This window comes from Arvicanthis niloticus, chromosome 1 (genome assembly GCF_011762505.2).
Source record: "Arvicanthis niloticus isolate mArvNil1 chromosome 1, mArvNil1.pat.X, whole genome shotgun sequence".
NCBI classification, from domain to species: Eukaryota; Metazoa; Chordata; class Mammalia; order Rodentia; family Muridae; genus Arvicanthis; species Arvicanthis niloticus.
This window is the reverse complement of record NC_047658.1, coordinates 139,204,828-139,218,472: the sequence shown is the minus strand read 5'-3', so window position 1 is coordinate 139,218,472 and position 13,645 is coordinate 139,204,828. Positions and strand designations below refer to the sequence as shown.

At 38.7% G+C, this 13,645-nt stretch overlaps 1 protein-coding gene across 3 annotated transcripts in view; it reads right to left on the bottom strand.

Moving 5' to 3' along the window:
* The window catches only part of A1cf (APOBEC1 complementation factor), a 74,780-nt gene that overhangs the window by 47,285 nt on the left and 13,850 nt on the right, over nucleotides 1-13,645 (bottom strand). For 2 of the 3 annotated variants that reach the window (XM_034509123.2, XM_034509131.2), the window contains exon 2: nucleotides 1,644-1,787. The exons of the other annotated variant lie outside the window; for it this stretch is intronic. In XM_034509123.2, the coding sequence (XP_034365014.1) occupies nucleotides 1,644-1,742 (99 nt within the window). In that variant the 5' untranslated portion in view covers nucleotides 1,743-1,787. The remainder of the gene's footprint in view (nucleotides 1-1,643; nucleotides 1,788-13,645) is intronic. 3 annotated transcript variants of the gene reach the window in all.

Genomic DNA, 13,645 nt, shown 5'->3' with positions numbered 1-13,645 from the left:
ACATTGTTGCGGCAGTTGCCACAGTAAAGGCTTGCTTGTGTTATTAAGTAACTTGTAAAATTCTATTTTTGACAGCTGTGTTTGCTCTGCTGGTGATAAGAGAGCACAGATCTTTCACCGCTCTGTGGTTTGAATTTTGATACCACTGGAAAGACACAGAAAAACAAATCCTTCAAATTGGAAGTGAATTAACATCTTCATTTTTGTTCAGAGATCTTTTTAAAACCAATACCCTCTTCTGTTTTGTATTAGTCATTTGTTTTTCCCAGCAAAGGAACTGTGAATATTAGGAAGAGTAAGGAGACATCCCTGAATCATAGAGATGGAGGCTTTGTGAACTCTTCCACCTAAACAGTCTAGTTGGCTGTCCACTAGTCAACTGAGATGATACAGATCACAAATCAAGGCTAACAGTGGGGGGATGGACCTTACTGACCTTAGGGGAAATTAAGGGCCCCAGAAATTAGGAAACTTGTTAAAGATCTTACGTGTGATAAGGAGCAAGTGAAAGTACAGACCTTCTGATTATGTCACGTTCCACATTTTGAGCCCAATGCAGGACACATTTGCCAGTGCAAAACCATTTAATCCTGTGTGTATTTTAAAGCATAATAAGGTATATATATATATATGTGTGTGTGTGTGTGTGTGTGTGTGTGTGTGTGTATGCATACAATCACTTTAACTAGAACACTTAGGTCTAAGCACCTAGTTGTTTTTGGAATGCCGTGCTTCCATATTGTTAGAAAACTTTAGATCCAATAATCATTCTGCTAATGAATATTTCTTGAGTAGTGCTGCGATGTTTGTCCAACAGGTAGTTTTTGAATGTCTTGATACTCCCCCAAAATGACCCATTGGTTATCTTCTGTCCTCTCATGAGGTGGCTAGTGTCTAGATGAGCTCAATGGAAAGAAGCCAGGTCAAGCCTGTGGCCAGGTAAGGGTCCCTCAGCAGTGACATCGGGATGTCTGTGATCGAACAGAGGCTCTCAGCAGCTTCAGTTTCTCAGTCCCCTGTGCCACAGTTAGTCAAGCATAACCCCCCCCCCCCCCCCCCGCTCTCTTTTGCTTTATTCATCCTGCTGCTTCAAGGCCAAGTGTGAACTTGCAGTTAACAGAGCAAAGAATAAGCTGGGAAATACAAAAGAAATTCTCTTCTACCCTGATGTATACAGGAAAGAGCCTGAAAGTTGAACCTACATAATTCTATTTCACAGAAATTTTAGCATTTTCACAAGAAAGCTTTTTTTTCACTTGAATGTTCCTAAAATATCATGAGGCTTACCCTACCCTAAATTCTATCTTGCATGTGGTCTGCCCACACAGAGAGTAAAGTTAAACTGACACGCTATGCTATGCTGTAGGATTTTCCCTTGAGTTTTGCTTGTTGAAGGCAATGGCTATGAAATTATAGTCTACTTAATCATTCCTTACTTTCTTCTACCTAGGTTTGTGGTAGCAAGGTACTCATTGCTGTTCTAGACAGAGCTGGATGAAATATGCTATTTCCTTTTTTCCTATGAAAGACATTTATACCAGGAGTTATACCAGGGATGCTGGCTTTCTGCATCAGGGATATTAGTGTTTCTAGGACTCCGGATTTAGTGTTGAGTCTCAGCAGATGTCACAAGAAGTTCCTACCTGGACCAAGCTATATCCTGTGCGCTGGACCAGTGCGCGGAGTGCCGCTTCCTTCTGGGTGCCGCTCAATCCATCCCCGGATTTGTGATTTGATTCCATTGAGAGTGATTATCAGCAAAAAATCAGGTTAATTAGGGTTGCTCACTGAAACCAAATTAAGATAAATTAAATAAATTACTATAGCCAAGTCTACATTGCCCTTCTTGTGAAGGACGTCTTTAGGATAGGCCTATAAAGGTATCATTAAGGTTATAGCTGCTAACTGCCACATTCAAACACGGCCAGCCAACAGTTTTTTTTAATCATGTTTTTATAATTATATATATAATTTTTAAATATTCAACTTTTAAAATGAAAACTGGATTGTATCCGTTCTCTAATTAGAGCATAGTCCACACATTCTCAGTTCAGTTGCCTTAAGATATCACTAAATATACAAACAAATTAGTTCATGTCAATTAAAAAGTTGTGAAGGGAGATGGCTTAGCAGGTAACAGTGCTTGGTGCTCAAGCCTGAAGACCTGAGTTTGAATTTCCAGCACCATCTACAAAGCTTGTAACCCTAGAACCATGGTGGCATCCCTGGAGCTTCTTGCCACCAACCTGGCTCTGGGTTCAGCAGAAGATCTCATTTCAAAGAATTGAGGCAGAGAGTGATAGAGCAGGGTGCCTGATGTCTTCCTCAGGCCTCCAGGTGTAGACTTCCACATCATACACCTGTGCACGTAACATACGTGCACACATACATACACACACACACACACACACACACACACACACACACGGAGAGAGGGCAGAAGAAGAGAGGAGAGGAGAAAAGAGGGGTGGGGGAGACAGATAAAGGGAGAGGGAGGAGAGAGAGAGAGAGAGAGAGAGAGAGAGAGAGAGAGAGAGAGAGAGACTGGGAAGAAGGAATAATCACTAAATCAAATATCCTGCGGTAGAAATTGTGAGACTGAGCATTGTCATCTAGTTTGTGTTTTGCGAGAGACGCTTGTCTCTTCCACAATCAAACAAGACTGGTTAAAAGATTTTAAAATTCATCTGTGCACACACACCTACATTTTGCACATTTTTATATACATACAGTCACATATATAAAAAATTTGAACAAAGATTTCAGTGTTCACAGTTAGAAAAGTTTTTTTTTAATTTAAAGTACTTAAATTAATGAATTTGTATGTGTGTATGTGCACGTGTGTGGCTGTGTGTATGTGTGTGTGTGTGTGAGTGTGTGTGTGAGTGTATGTGTGAGTGGGTGCATGTGTGTGTGTGTGTGCATGCATGCATGAAGCACACCAGAGGTCAGAGGACAACTTGCAGAAAGCAGTTCTCTCCTTCCACCGTTTGGGTCCTGGGGGTTGAATTGAGGAAGTTAGATTTGGCAACAAGTGCTGAATCATCTCATCTATCCAGAACTTGTAGCCTTGCTTTTAATCTTGATTAGGAAATTAGTGTTTTTTTTTTTTTTCTACATGATAGTGGTGATTTAGCATTATAAAGCAATCAGGTTAGGTCATGTAACTTTACTTCTGTAGCTGGAGAATATACTGTTTCTATGGATACTAAAACATAGATAAGTTGATGCCCATATTCAGTTTATAATCTTTATCTGTCGGCAGATACAGTTGTAGAAATTGCTATGAAGTAATCTTATAAGTAAAGCTATAAAAACCATTTTTGAAGATTTATAAAGAAACTATTGCAAGAGTTACATTTTGCCTAAGGTTACTTTTATGTAAATGTTACTAAATTTACTAAATGTTATTAAAGTTACTGTTTAATCAGAAAGCTCTTAGGTTCTCCATTCTGCCTCACTTATCCTGGAGGATCAGGAAGGACATGGGGGATCTATCTGATAAGGTTATTTCTATGTGCCTTAAAAGCTTCAATGGCAAAGTCTATAGTCTTCGGCTAAGCTTGCTTGCTTTCTTTCTTTCTTTCTTTCTTTCTTTCTTTCTTTCTTTCTTTTGCTAGACTTCATCATTTCCATTAAAAGGCAACAGTTTATCAGTTCATAGTTACATAATGAGTTCTTTTTTTTTTTTTTTCAAAACCTGCTTTGAGTTTGGGTTAATAATTAGTACATTTTGACATCAGAAAGGCCTCTCTGCTGCACTGGACTACTCTGTGAAGTTCTGAGAAGTCCTTCACAATATCTAAATCTCAAATCATTGCGACCAGCACATTAGAATGAGACTCACAATTTGTAACCAAAGGCACCTCAGGGATCTGGTGTGTTTTCTAATGGCATGCACTTGAGTGACATGTCTGAACTCCTAGGTTTAGATACCAGAACTCCCAAACTAAACCCAACCCAACCCAAAACAAAATGAAACTAAAGGCAAAAGAAGAATACAATTGAGGAAATTTCTGGAAGAAGAAGCAGAGGTTGGGGTCGTGGGGGTGCTGATTTTCACAGTGCCTTTAGCTGTCCAAACAGAAACTGAATGGCAGGTAGACAGAAATCCAAGTCTGAATTTCAAGGGAGAGTTCTAGCTGAGACACTGACTTAGAGCTGGTGTATGACAGATGTTTAGTCTTGAGAATGGATGAGCTCATGTAAAGACTGGGGAGAGGGTGGGTGTGTATGTAAGGCAGATCTCAAGATAACTCCAACTTCTAAAAGCCAGGAGATAAGGAAGATCCAACGGAGGCGATCTAGATCGAACACCATAGGATAAGAGAACCAGGATGCTGAGGTGGTTTGTTGGGCCTAACAGGAGGTCTAATCTCCATTCCACCTTCACAGGTGGAAGGCGCTAACAGGCCCTAGAGAGATTTACATACTAATGAGGTACCTGAAGGCCAGAGGTGGAGCCTATTAAACATTCCTCCCCAACCCCTCTCCTCTTCTCCCCTGCCCTTTCAACTCAGGTCGATCCTGGGTTTATGGGGGTATGCATCCAGACCCATCCACCATCCACCATGTGAATAAACCGGTTTTGGAAACCCAAGGACTTCCTCCTGTGTTGGGGCCGCGCAGCCATGAGGAACCGTGAGGAGCCGGGGAGAGGCTTTTAGTTAATGAGCAGCCAGGCCCAACTTCCAGCTGGAGGAACCCAGAGCGTTCCCAGCAGACTGCCCACAGCATGGCAGGAGGAACCCTGGGATCCCCAGCCTTATATTTTTTCCCTACAGTGGTTTAGAAGCAAGTAAAGAGGGCTGGGAAATGGGGGAGGTCAACTGTCCAAGGCCCACTAATCAGGCAGAGGCCTGAACAGGAATACAAACGTGGGAAGAGCCTTTTGTTCCCTTTCTGCCTTTCACTGTTGTCTCCAGCAATCTCCTTAACCATCTATTATCTGCAGCAATAATATACCATAGTCACCCTGGAGCTTAGGAGCCCACCATACAGATGCAGCTTTGCAGAAGCTCCTGGTTTGTTGTGCCAACCAGCGTATCATCAAGCACAGGAGCATAGCACTCATCAGAGGAGGCAGGCAAGGCAAGGCATCCCCAAGCATCTCTACTTTCAGTCCCCGGGTTCTGCTATGAAAATGTAGGTAGGTTTGTGGCACAGCTGGGTTTGTTAGTGCAGATAAAGAGTGAGGTAAAGATAGAAGGTGTTGGAAGAGGCTCAGGGCAGCACTGAAGAATTACATTTACATGCCCACTCTGAACATCAGACTTTTCATTTGTGAACCGTAGTCATACAGGCTGCGGACAAGTGACTATAGAGACGATGAGTGAGAACACCCTTCGGATGTATTTTGTTGACATCTAGCACATGTGATTCAGTGTAATTTAAGATTTTTGCTAATAAAGCATAATGGGGGATGGCTGTGAGATACAGGGGCAACAGAGCTAATTCAGAAAGGACTCGTCTTAGTTTATTTTCAAAGCCACTGTGATAAACACCATGGCCAAAAGCAATTTAGGAAAGAAAAGGGTTCATTTTAACTTACAGGTTATAGCCCATTGTTTAGGGAGTTCAGGGCAGAAACTCCAGAAGAAAAAATGGAAAAAATGCAGGTTCCTGGCTTGTTCACTGAATGCTTCTTAGCTAGCTGGTTTATACAGCATAGGTCTATCTGCATAAGGACAGTACTGCCCATAGTGGACTGGCCCTCATATCAATTAGCACTAAAGAAAGTGCTTCATACACATGCCCACAGGACAACCTAATAGAGGCAATTCTTCAAAGGAGGTTCCCTCTTCCCAGGTTACTAGATAGTGTCAAATTACAATAAAAACTAACCAGGACAGACTCCCTAGATAGTGTTCATTCGAAAAATAAAAGATATAAAATGTCACGGATCTTCACTTGCACTGCCTAGCTACCATTTAATAGTCTTGTGTCGATGTCTCCATATTCCCTAGGACTATATTCTTTCTTAGCAATGAAAATCTTACCCCAAATGTGTATGCCACTGAATATAGCTACATAAAAACAAACTCTGAGGCAAGTGTGATGGTCATAGCTGTTACCCGAATCTATATGGGAGGCTGCAGCAGGAGAATCACGAGTTCGAGGCTAGCTTGGGCTACCTAAGGAGACCCCCTTATTAAAAGAAAAAGAAAGCATTCTTATATATTCTTCTACTTTCATCCCAGTAGAAGCCCTTTGAGCCCCAATGTCTTTGTATGTAAAATTAGGGTAATAGTATGTCTTACTTTGTAGTTCTGAGGATTAAACATTAAGGTAATTATTAAATACTCAAAGTGGTCCCTGGTATTTAATACTTGCACAGGGTTGGTTATTATATCTTTACATAACTCCATGTGGTAGGTAAAGTCCCATGCCATCAGTATGACACATTCTCCTCAGTACCACATCCTGGGTCCCCTTTCCCCATCCTTCACATGCCCTTCCTCTTAGCACCCAGATGCTTCTTTAGATCTCCAGGCTCACTGCTTAGCCTTTCCCTTCCTGTGTCTCCCAACTTCACTGTTTGGTCCTATTAATTCCATCTAGATTTGGTTGAATGCTGTTTGCTCTATGATGCTTTCTTTGACAACCTTCCTGGGTAACTTCAGATGCCATCTCCTTGGTGTTCTCAGGAAAGCCTGTACAGCTCTGTATTGCCTCACACAGTGTTGTAACATTCTCCTGACTCTCACTGAACTGAACTAAGCATGATAAATGGAAGGTCTATCTTCTACTTGTAGTTTGTGCCAAAGGCTTGACGCTATGCCAAGTGCTCAGCAGACACATAAGGAATGAACAGAAGATTTAGCATCAACAATTTTATAGATTATAGTGACTTGTAGTCAATCAGAAATAAAAAAAGACATAAATTAAATGTCCTAGCACTCATTATTCCTAATTATTCCCAGTAGCTTCTGTTGTTCTACCCTAGAATAAATTTGCTTAATGTGAGAAGGTGATTTTTTTTATGTTTTCTGCACACCATATTTATGAGAGAGACAAGAGTAGATATTTCTTAATGACAAAGTTATTAAAACTAGAGCCTTTATGGACATGATTTCTCTTTCTTTCTTTCTTTCTTTCTTTCTTTCTTTCTTTCTTTCTTTCTCTTTCTTTTTTTTTTCTAACTCTCACAGTGCTTGTAAGAAAGCTTAGACATTGCCCAAATAACCAGTGACAAGGAGACATTTGCATGAACAGTGGTACAATACTGGTTGATAGTCTAGACAAAGGAGTCACAACTGAGGTAGACTTTTTAGGAATATAATTGGAAAATATGTTGTACAAACAGTGTGTGGTCAAATTTCACTTACGTTAAATTTATATTCATAAGGTTGTTGACTATAAAAGGCTAACTGGTTAAACTGGGTGGTAGATAAATGGATTTTTTTTATCTTATGATATATGGTTTCTAAAATTTACAATATAAAAGTTAAAACTTTGTTACTATGTAACTACTTGGCAAAATAAAATTTTCATCATAAAATTGGGTCAAAAATCCTAATCTGAAAAAAAATTATTGAAAACACAAATCACTGTAAATAAGCACTCAAGAGAGGCTAGGAAAGAATCCCAGTGGACCAATGAGGACCAGAGACAAAAGTAGAATTAATAAAGTTCTACAGACTGGACACTAAGAGTTACAGGTGACAGGAGAGAAGTGTGAACTAGACTACAGCTGGCCTTATGACCAGGAAGAGGCATGTGAATTCCTCAAATGAGAAGAGAGTCCATATCACAAGCCTGAGACTTCTTACAAACGAGTATATAGCTTCTAATAATTTACAGAACAAAAATGGATGCAATGGTGTGTTGGATATTTACTTAGAAAAGTATGGTTTTTTTGTTTTTTTTTTATATATAAATTAAGGTTTTACATAACCTAATAACTGTTTACTTGAACTGAAAAACATTTAATTTTTTGAAACAGATAATTTAATTAGGCATATTTTGAATACTATTAAGGAAATACTATTGTAGCTGGAGAGAGGTTAAGAATATTTACTACTCTTTCAAAAAGATCATTGTTCAGTGCCTAGCACCCATGTGAGGATGCTCCCAACTCCAGTGGGATCTGACACCTGTTTCTGGATGTGGGCACTCAGACACACATTATGTGCACACATGCACACATAAATAAATAAATAAATAAATAAATAAATAAATAAATAAATATGCAAACCAGAAAAGAATACTTGTTTTATTATAAAAAGCTCTTTGAAGAATGGAAAATTACAGAAATTTATGAATATATAATAATTCAGAAAACTAGTAAAAAAAATCACATCTGAGTTTACATATGAACTGTCAGCACAGCACCACGACTACAAGACAACATCATTATAAGACACAAAGATTATTGAGTATTGGGGATTCTATAAATTTAATTTTCTTCACTAATGGAAAACATGCATCATTTTCATAGTAAACAAGTGGTACTAAGTAAAATGATATCTATATTAAAGATAATGAAGTTTTTTGTGTGTTAGGAATAGAACTCAGTTTCCTTGTAAAGGCGAAGGCATGGCGGTGAAGGTGTCACATCAGGGCAGTGTAGCTACAGTTCAGTGACACTGTATTGCAGCTAGTCAGAGAGCACTGCAAGAGTAAGAATAAATGTTCACTAAGAGAACAAGAGATGCCAGGAGAAAATCTGACCAATAAAGGGAAATAATAAGAATAAACATAAGAAGTGCCTAAAATCATGTAAAGAAAATAATAGAGTTCAACAAAAAGTCCTAAAGAACTGTTTAAGTGAAAAAGTCTATTATGTAACAATTTATCATGCATTGCTATTTCTATTTAGATTCTATTATTTTGAAACTTGAGAAGTTAATCCGGTAATTCTTCTGGCAGAAAAAAAAAACATGTGATGGTTTCCACAAGATTTATCGAACACATGGAATGATCTGGAGCCAGCTTAACCAACAGTAAGAAATGAAACACTCCCAAGAACAGAAAATCCATGTCACAGAATCGAAAGCCTTGATCCATAGTTGTTTTGAGATTGGTGTTTGCCAATAGGTGTTATTTCAGATCATAGGGAGGTCGTGGACAATTTGAGAATGAGATAAAGTTGGACTATCACCTAATAACCTATGTCCAAGTTCTAAGAGGATTAAAGAGATAACCTTTAAAGGCATTACGTAACTACCAGAACACAGGAGAATGTTCTCATTCTCTTGTGACATGGAGTCTTTCAAAGTAAGTGCAAAAAGCCACAACGAAAAGACTGCCAGATTTAACTACATAAAAATCATAAGCACATGTAATTGTAATGCAACCTTGGCAGAGACTAAAACAAATGATTGACAGATAAATAATAGATAAGAATGATACCTGTAAATTGTGAACAACAACAACAACAAAACCCCATGCTTAAATCATTAACAGAGAGCCTCACAAACTAGTGGACAGATAAACAAAGGGCATAGTGGATTAAAATGAGTAAAGATAACTTAAAAACTTATAATTTACATGTGATAATAATATTTTAATAATAACAATATTACCACATGTAAACCACAGCAATAACAACAGCAACAATATTGTTTATTATTATTATTATTATTATTATTATTATTATTATTATTATTATTATTTTGGTTATTTTGAGACAGAGTTTCTCTATGTATCCCTGGAGGTCCTGCTCACTTTGTAGAGCAGATTGGCCTGGAACTCATAGAGATCTATGTGTCTCTGCCTCCCAAGTGCTGGGATTAAAGGCGCATGCTGTCACCACTACCACCACCAGGCTTACACATGAAACCTTTAGTGAACAAATCAAAATGCTGTTACTGCTTTTTGGCTGTTATGTGGCAAAATTTAAAATGATAAGTAAGAATAGTATGCAAGGCCAACATGTACAAAACATGTATTACATGTTATGCTTTACATTTAAACATGGCTTATTCTATCCCCATTCCAATTCTATGAAGTAGGTGTTAGCATTTCTATGATCAGTGGAGAAAGCAGTAAGCCCAGAAAGAGAAAAGTTAGTTGACATGCCCATGATGCTGTGGGTAACAAATAACAGACAACCTGAAGTTAAATTACTAAAATTTTCCTAATTGGCTTTCCTTTCCTTGTAAAGGAAGTGGGTGAAGGTTGAAGAGATTGCAGATATCCCTTGCTTCTGTCAGAGTGTAGCTGAGAGGAACACAGGAAGCAGTGGAAAGCCAGAAAGAACAGTACTGTGAGTTTGCAGTGTTTTCCACAGGGACACATGGTTTTGTTTAACTAGAACATGATGCAGTTTAGTCTCTGGTCTGCACTGGAAATATCTATTGCATCAATTCTGGTGACTAGGCCTAGTGGATTGTGGAATGGTGCACATGGACCAGGTTCTGACTTCCTTTGCCTGTGGTCCAGTGTGAACATGTGGTCATTGTCAGCCCTGTGTTTTACACTGGTCATTTCTCACCCAGATTCTCCAGCAGAGTGTAGCACTTTCATGGTTTACCCTGGGCCATATCATTTGGCAGGATATAATATGACTTTGTACTTATTTTTATCCTTTGGTTTAATTAAAGCATTAAATTTCTTCCATAGCTCTTTAGCTCTTCCGGACTATAGAAAGTCAGACAGAAGGAACTCAACTATGGACCAAATACCTGATGAGATAGTGCAATGTTGGGTCACTGAAACTACAGAACCTTGTACAACACTAGACATGACTGCCCTGAGAGTGGGATCTTCTCCTCTCTGGTCAGTTGTTCTCCTTACCCTGTCTCTTGCTCTTATTCTTGCTGCAGTGTCTTTGATGATTCTCTTGGTTAAGAAGTTGCTGATAACATTATATTATTTTTAGAAAGCAATGTTGAAAAGCACAAGTGTCTAAAGAGACAGCGTTTGCAAAGATGTTTCGGGCCATTAATATTTCTGTTATTGCTCCATCATGCTTAAAATCCATACACCATCTGATCTGGAATCATCTGGGGTCTTACCTAGAGTTACTTGAACTAACAAACCCCAAGTACTAAGAAATTCCACAGTAATAAAATATTTACAGAAAAAAACTGCATGGGGGAACCACTGGAGCTATTGACTTAGAGTTTATTGGAGAAAAATTAGTAAGCAGGCATCTTCTAGACATGATATTTTGTATATGCTTTATATACACATACATACAAATGTATGAATTAATATATGTATTCACTTGTTCATTTATTCAAATTTGTTTTAAGTCAAGGCATTAAAGCATGCCTATGAAGAGGAAATATATTTTCTAATTTTTATTTAACTTTATTACTGTGCCAAAATAATTTTTTTACTAAGGTACAATCTAATTACAAAATGTTACCAGAATTCTTGAGAAAAATTAAACATAATCAGATGGTGAATTGATCATCATTTTTGCAAAACAATCCTGATATGTAGGTTTTTTGTTTTTGTTTTTGTTTTTTTTTTTTTTTGAGGACAAACTTTAGGTAATTAGAATCATCCATTTTTATTTAAAAAAATTTGTTTAAAATTGTATAGTCTGTGGTCTACTGGAAATGTTTCCAGTTAAGAGATAAATAATATCAGGCTCCTGTTAGCATGCACTTCCTGGCATCCACATCAGTGTCTAACTTTAGTGACTGCACAAGGGATGGATATCCAGGTGGAGCAGTCTCTGGACAGCCCCTCCTTCAGTTTCTGTCCCATACTTTGTCTCCATATTTGCTCCCATGAGTATTTTGTTACTCCTTCTAAGAAGGGCCAAAACATCCACACTTTGGTCTTCTTTGTTCATGAACTTCATGTGGTCTGTGAGTTGTATCTTGGATATTGCGAGCTTTTGGGCTAATATCCACTTATCAGTGAGTAAATACCATGTGTGTTCTTTTGTGATTGGGTTACCTCACTCAGGATGATATTTTCTAGTTCCATCCATTTACCTAAGAATTTCTCAAATTCATTGTTTTTGATAGCTGAGTAATATTCTATTGTGTAAATGTACCACATTTTCTGTATCTATTCCTCTGTTGAAGGACATCTGGGTTCTTTCCAGCTTCTGGCTATTATAAATAAGGCTGCTATAAACACATATGTCCTTGTTATATGTTGGAGCATCTTTTGGGTATATGCCCATGAGTGGTATAGCTTGGTCCTCAGTTAATGCTTTGTCAAATTTTCTGAGGAACCACTAGACTGATTTCCAGAGTTGCAATCCCACCAACAATGGAGGAGTGTTTTTTTCTCCACATCCTTGCCAGCATCTGCTATCACCCGAGTTTTGTCTCCTTAGAGGTCTGCCAGAGTCTGAAATATGCAGAGGTGGATGCTCACAGCTAACCATTGAGCTGATCATGGGGTTCCCACTGAAGGAGTTAGAGAGAAGGAGCTGAAGGAGCTGAAAGGGTTTGTGGCCTCATGAGGAGAGCAATAATACCAATTAACCAGAGCTCCCAGGATCTAAACCACCAGTCTGGGAGCACATAGGGAGGGACCCATGGCCCCAGCTGTATATGTAGTTGTCAGGCATAGGTGGGTGGGGAGGTCCTTGGTCCAGTGAAGGCTGGACGCCCCAGTGTGGGGGAAATCGTGGGTAGGGAGGTGGGAATGGAAGGGTGGGTGGGGGCATATCCTCATAGAAGCAGGAGGAGGGGGGATGGGATAGGGGGTTCTTGGGTGAGGAGGGAAATGGGGAAAGGGGATTACATCTGAAATGTAAATAAAATATCCCATAAAAAGAGTTAAGTAATAGTCTCATTAAAATAGGTATTATAGAGATAGTTTTTTTTTCTGCTTCAGAGACATTTCACCTCTTATCTGTTTGAAACTTCTTTTAGCTATCAAAGAGAAGGTCTTTAAATCCATTGAATTTAGCTTGAAACTAAATCATACAAGAGAAGAAAAGAAGAGGAAGCATTAATTTCTCTATATCTCAAAGCAGGACGCTTGAGATTTAACTGTGTTATTAAAGGTTAGCACATACCATTCACAACACTGAATCTCACTTTCCTCTTCTTTTATCTTACTCTGAGAAACAACATCACTGCAATTGTCTGCTCAAACAGAGATTGTGTCTAGCCTGAACGAAGTCCTTAACTGGGACTTTAGTTACTTGCTTTAAGGCCTCATCCTTGTACCATTAACTATACATGACACATACTAGTCTTTACTATTCACCAGAGAGTTACCTCAGTAGAGCCAGATGATGACACATATGAGATAGTGGGGACCTTTGAAGAAAGAACAGACTCCTGTTTGGAGTCAGCTCTTCTTAGGTGTTATCCATTCTCAAGGTGTATGTGGTATGTGCTTGTGCATGGTATGTGGTATGGTGTGTGTGTGTGTGTGTGTGTGTGTGTGTGTGTGTGTGTGTGTATGATTCAATTCATCTGTAGCAAAGACCAAGAAATGATATAAATGGTCTCTTGGTAACAGCACCATGCAATTGAGTTAATAATAGCTCATTGGAGCTCTAATATAAACACCATATGTGTTCAAACAAAGTAACAGAGAACAAAATGAATCATTACTGTTAAATAGGGTAGACACATAAAAATGCATTGTAAAGAGGAAAGACTTAGAAGGAAGGTAGAAACTAGATGACAGGAGAGAAAACAAGTCCACAGTTTCTCTATTAATTTGTTGTCAACATACTCGTGACTTTCAATGTGTAACTGCGTTCTAAAATATT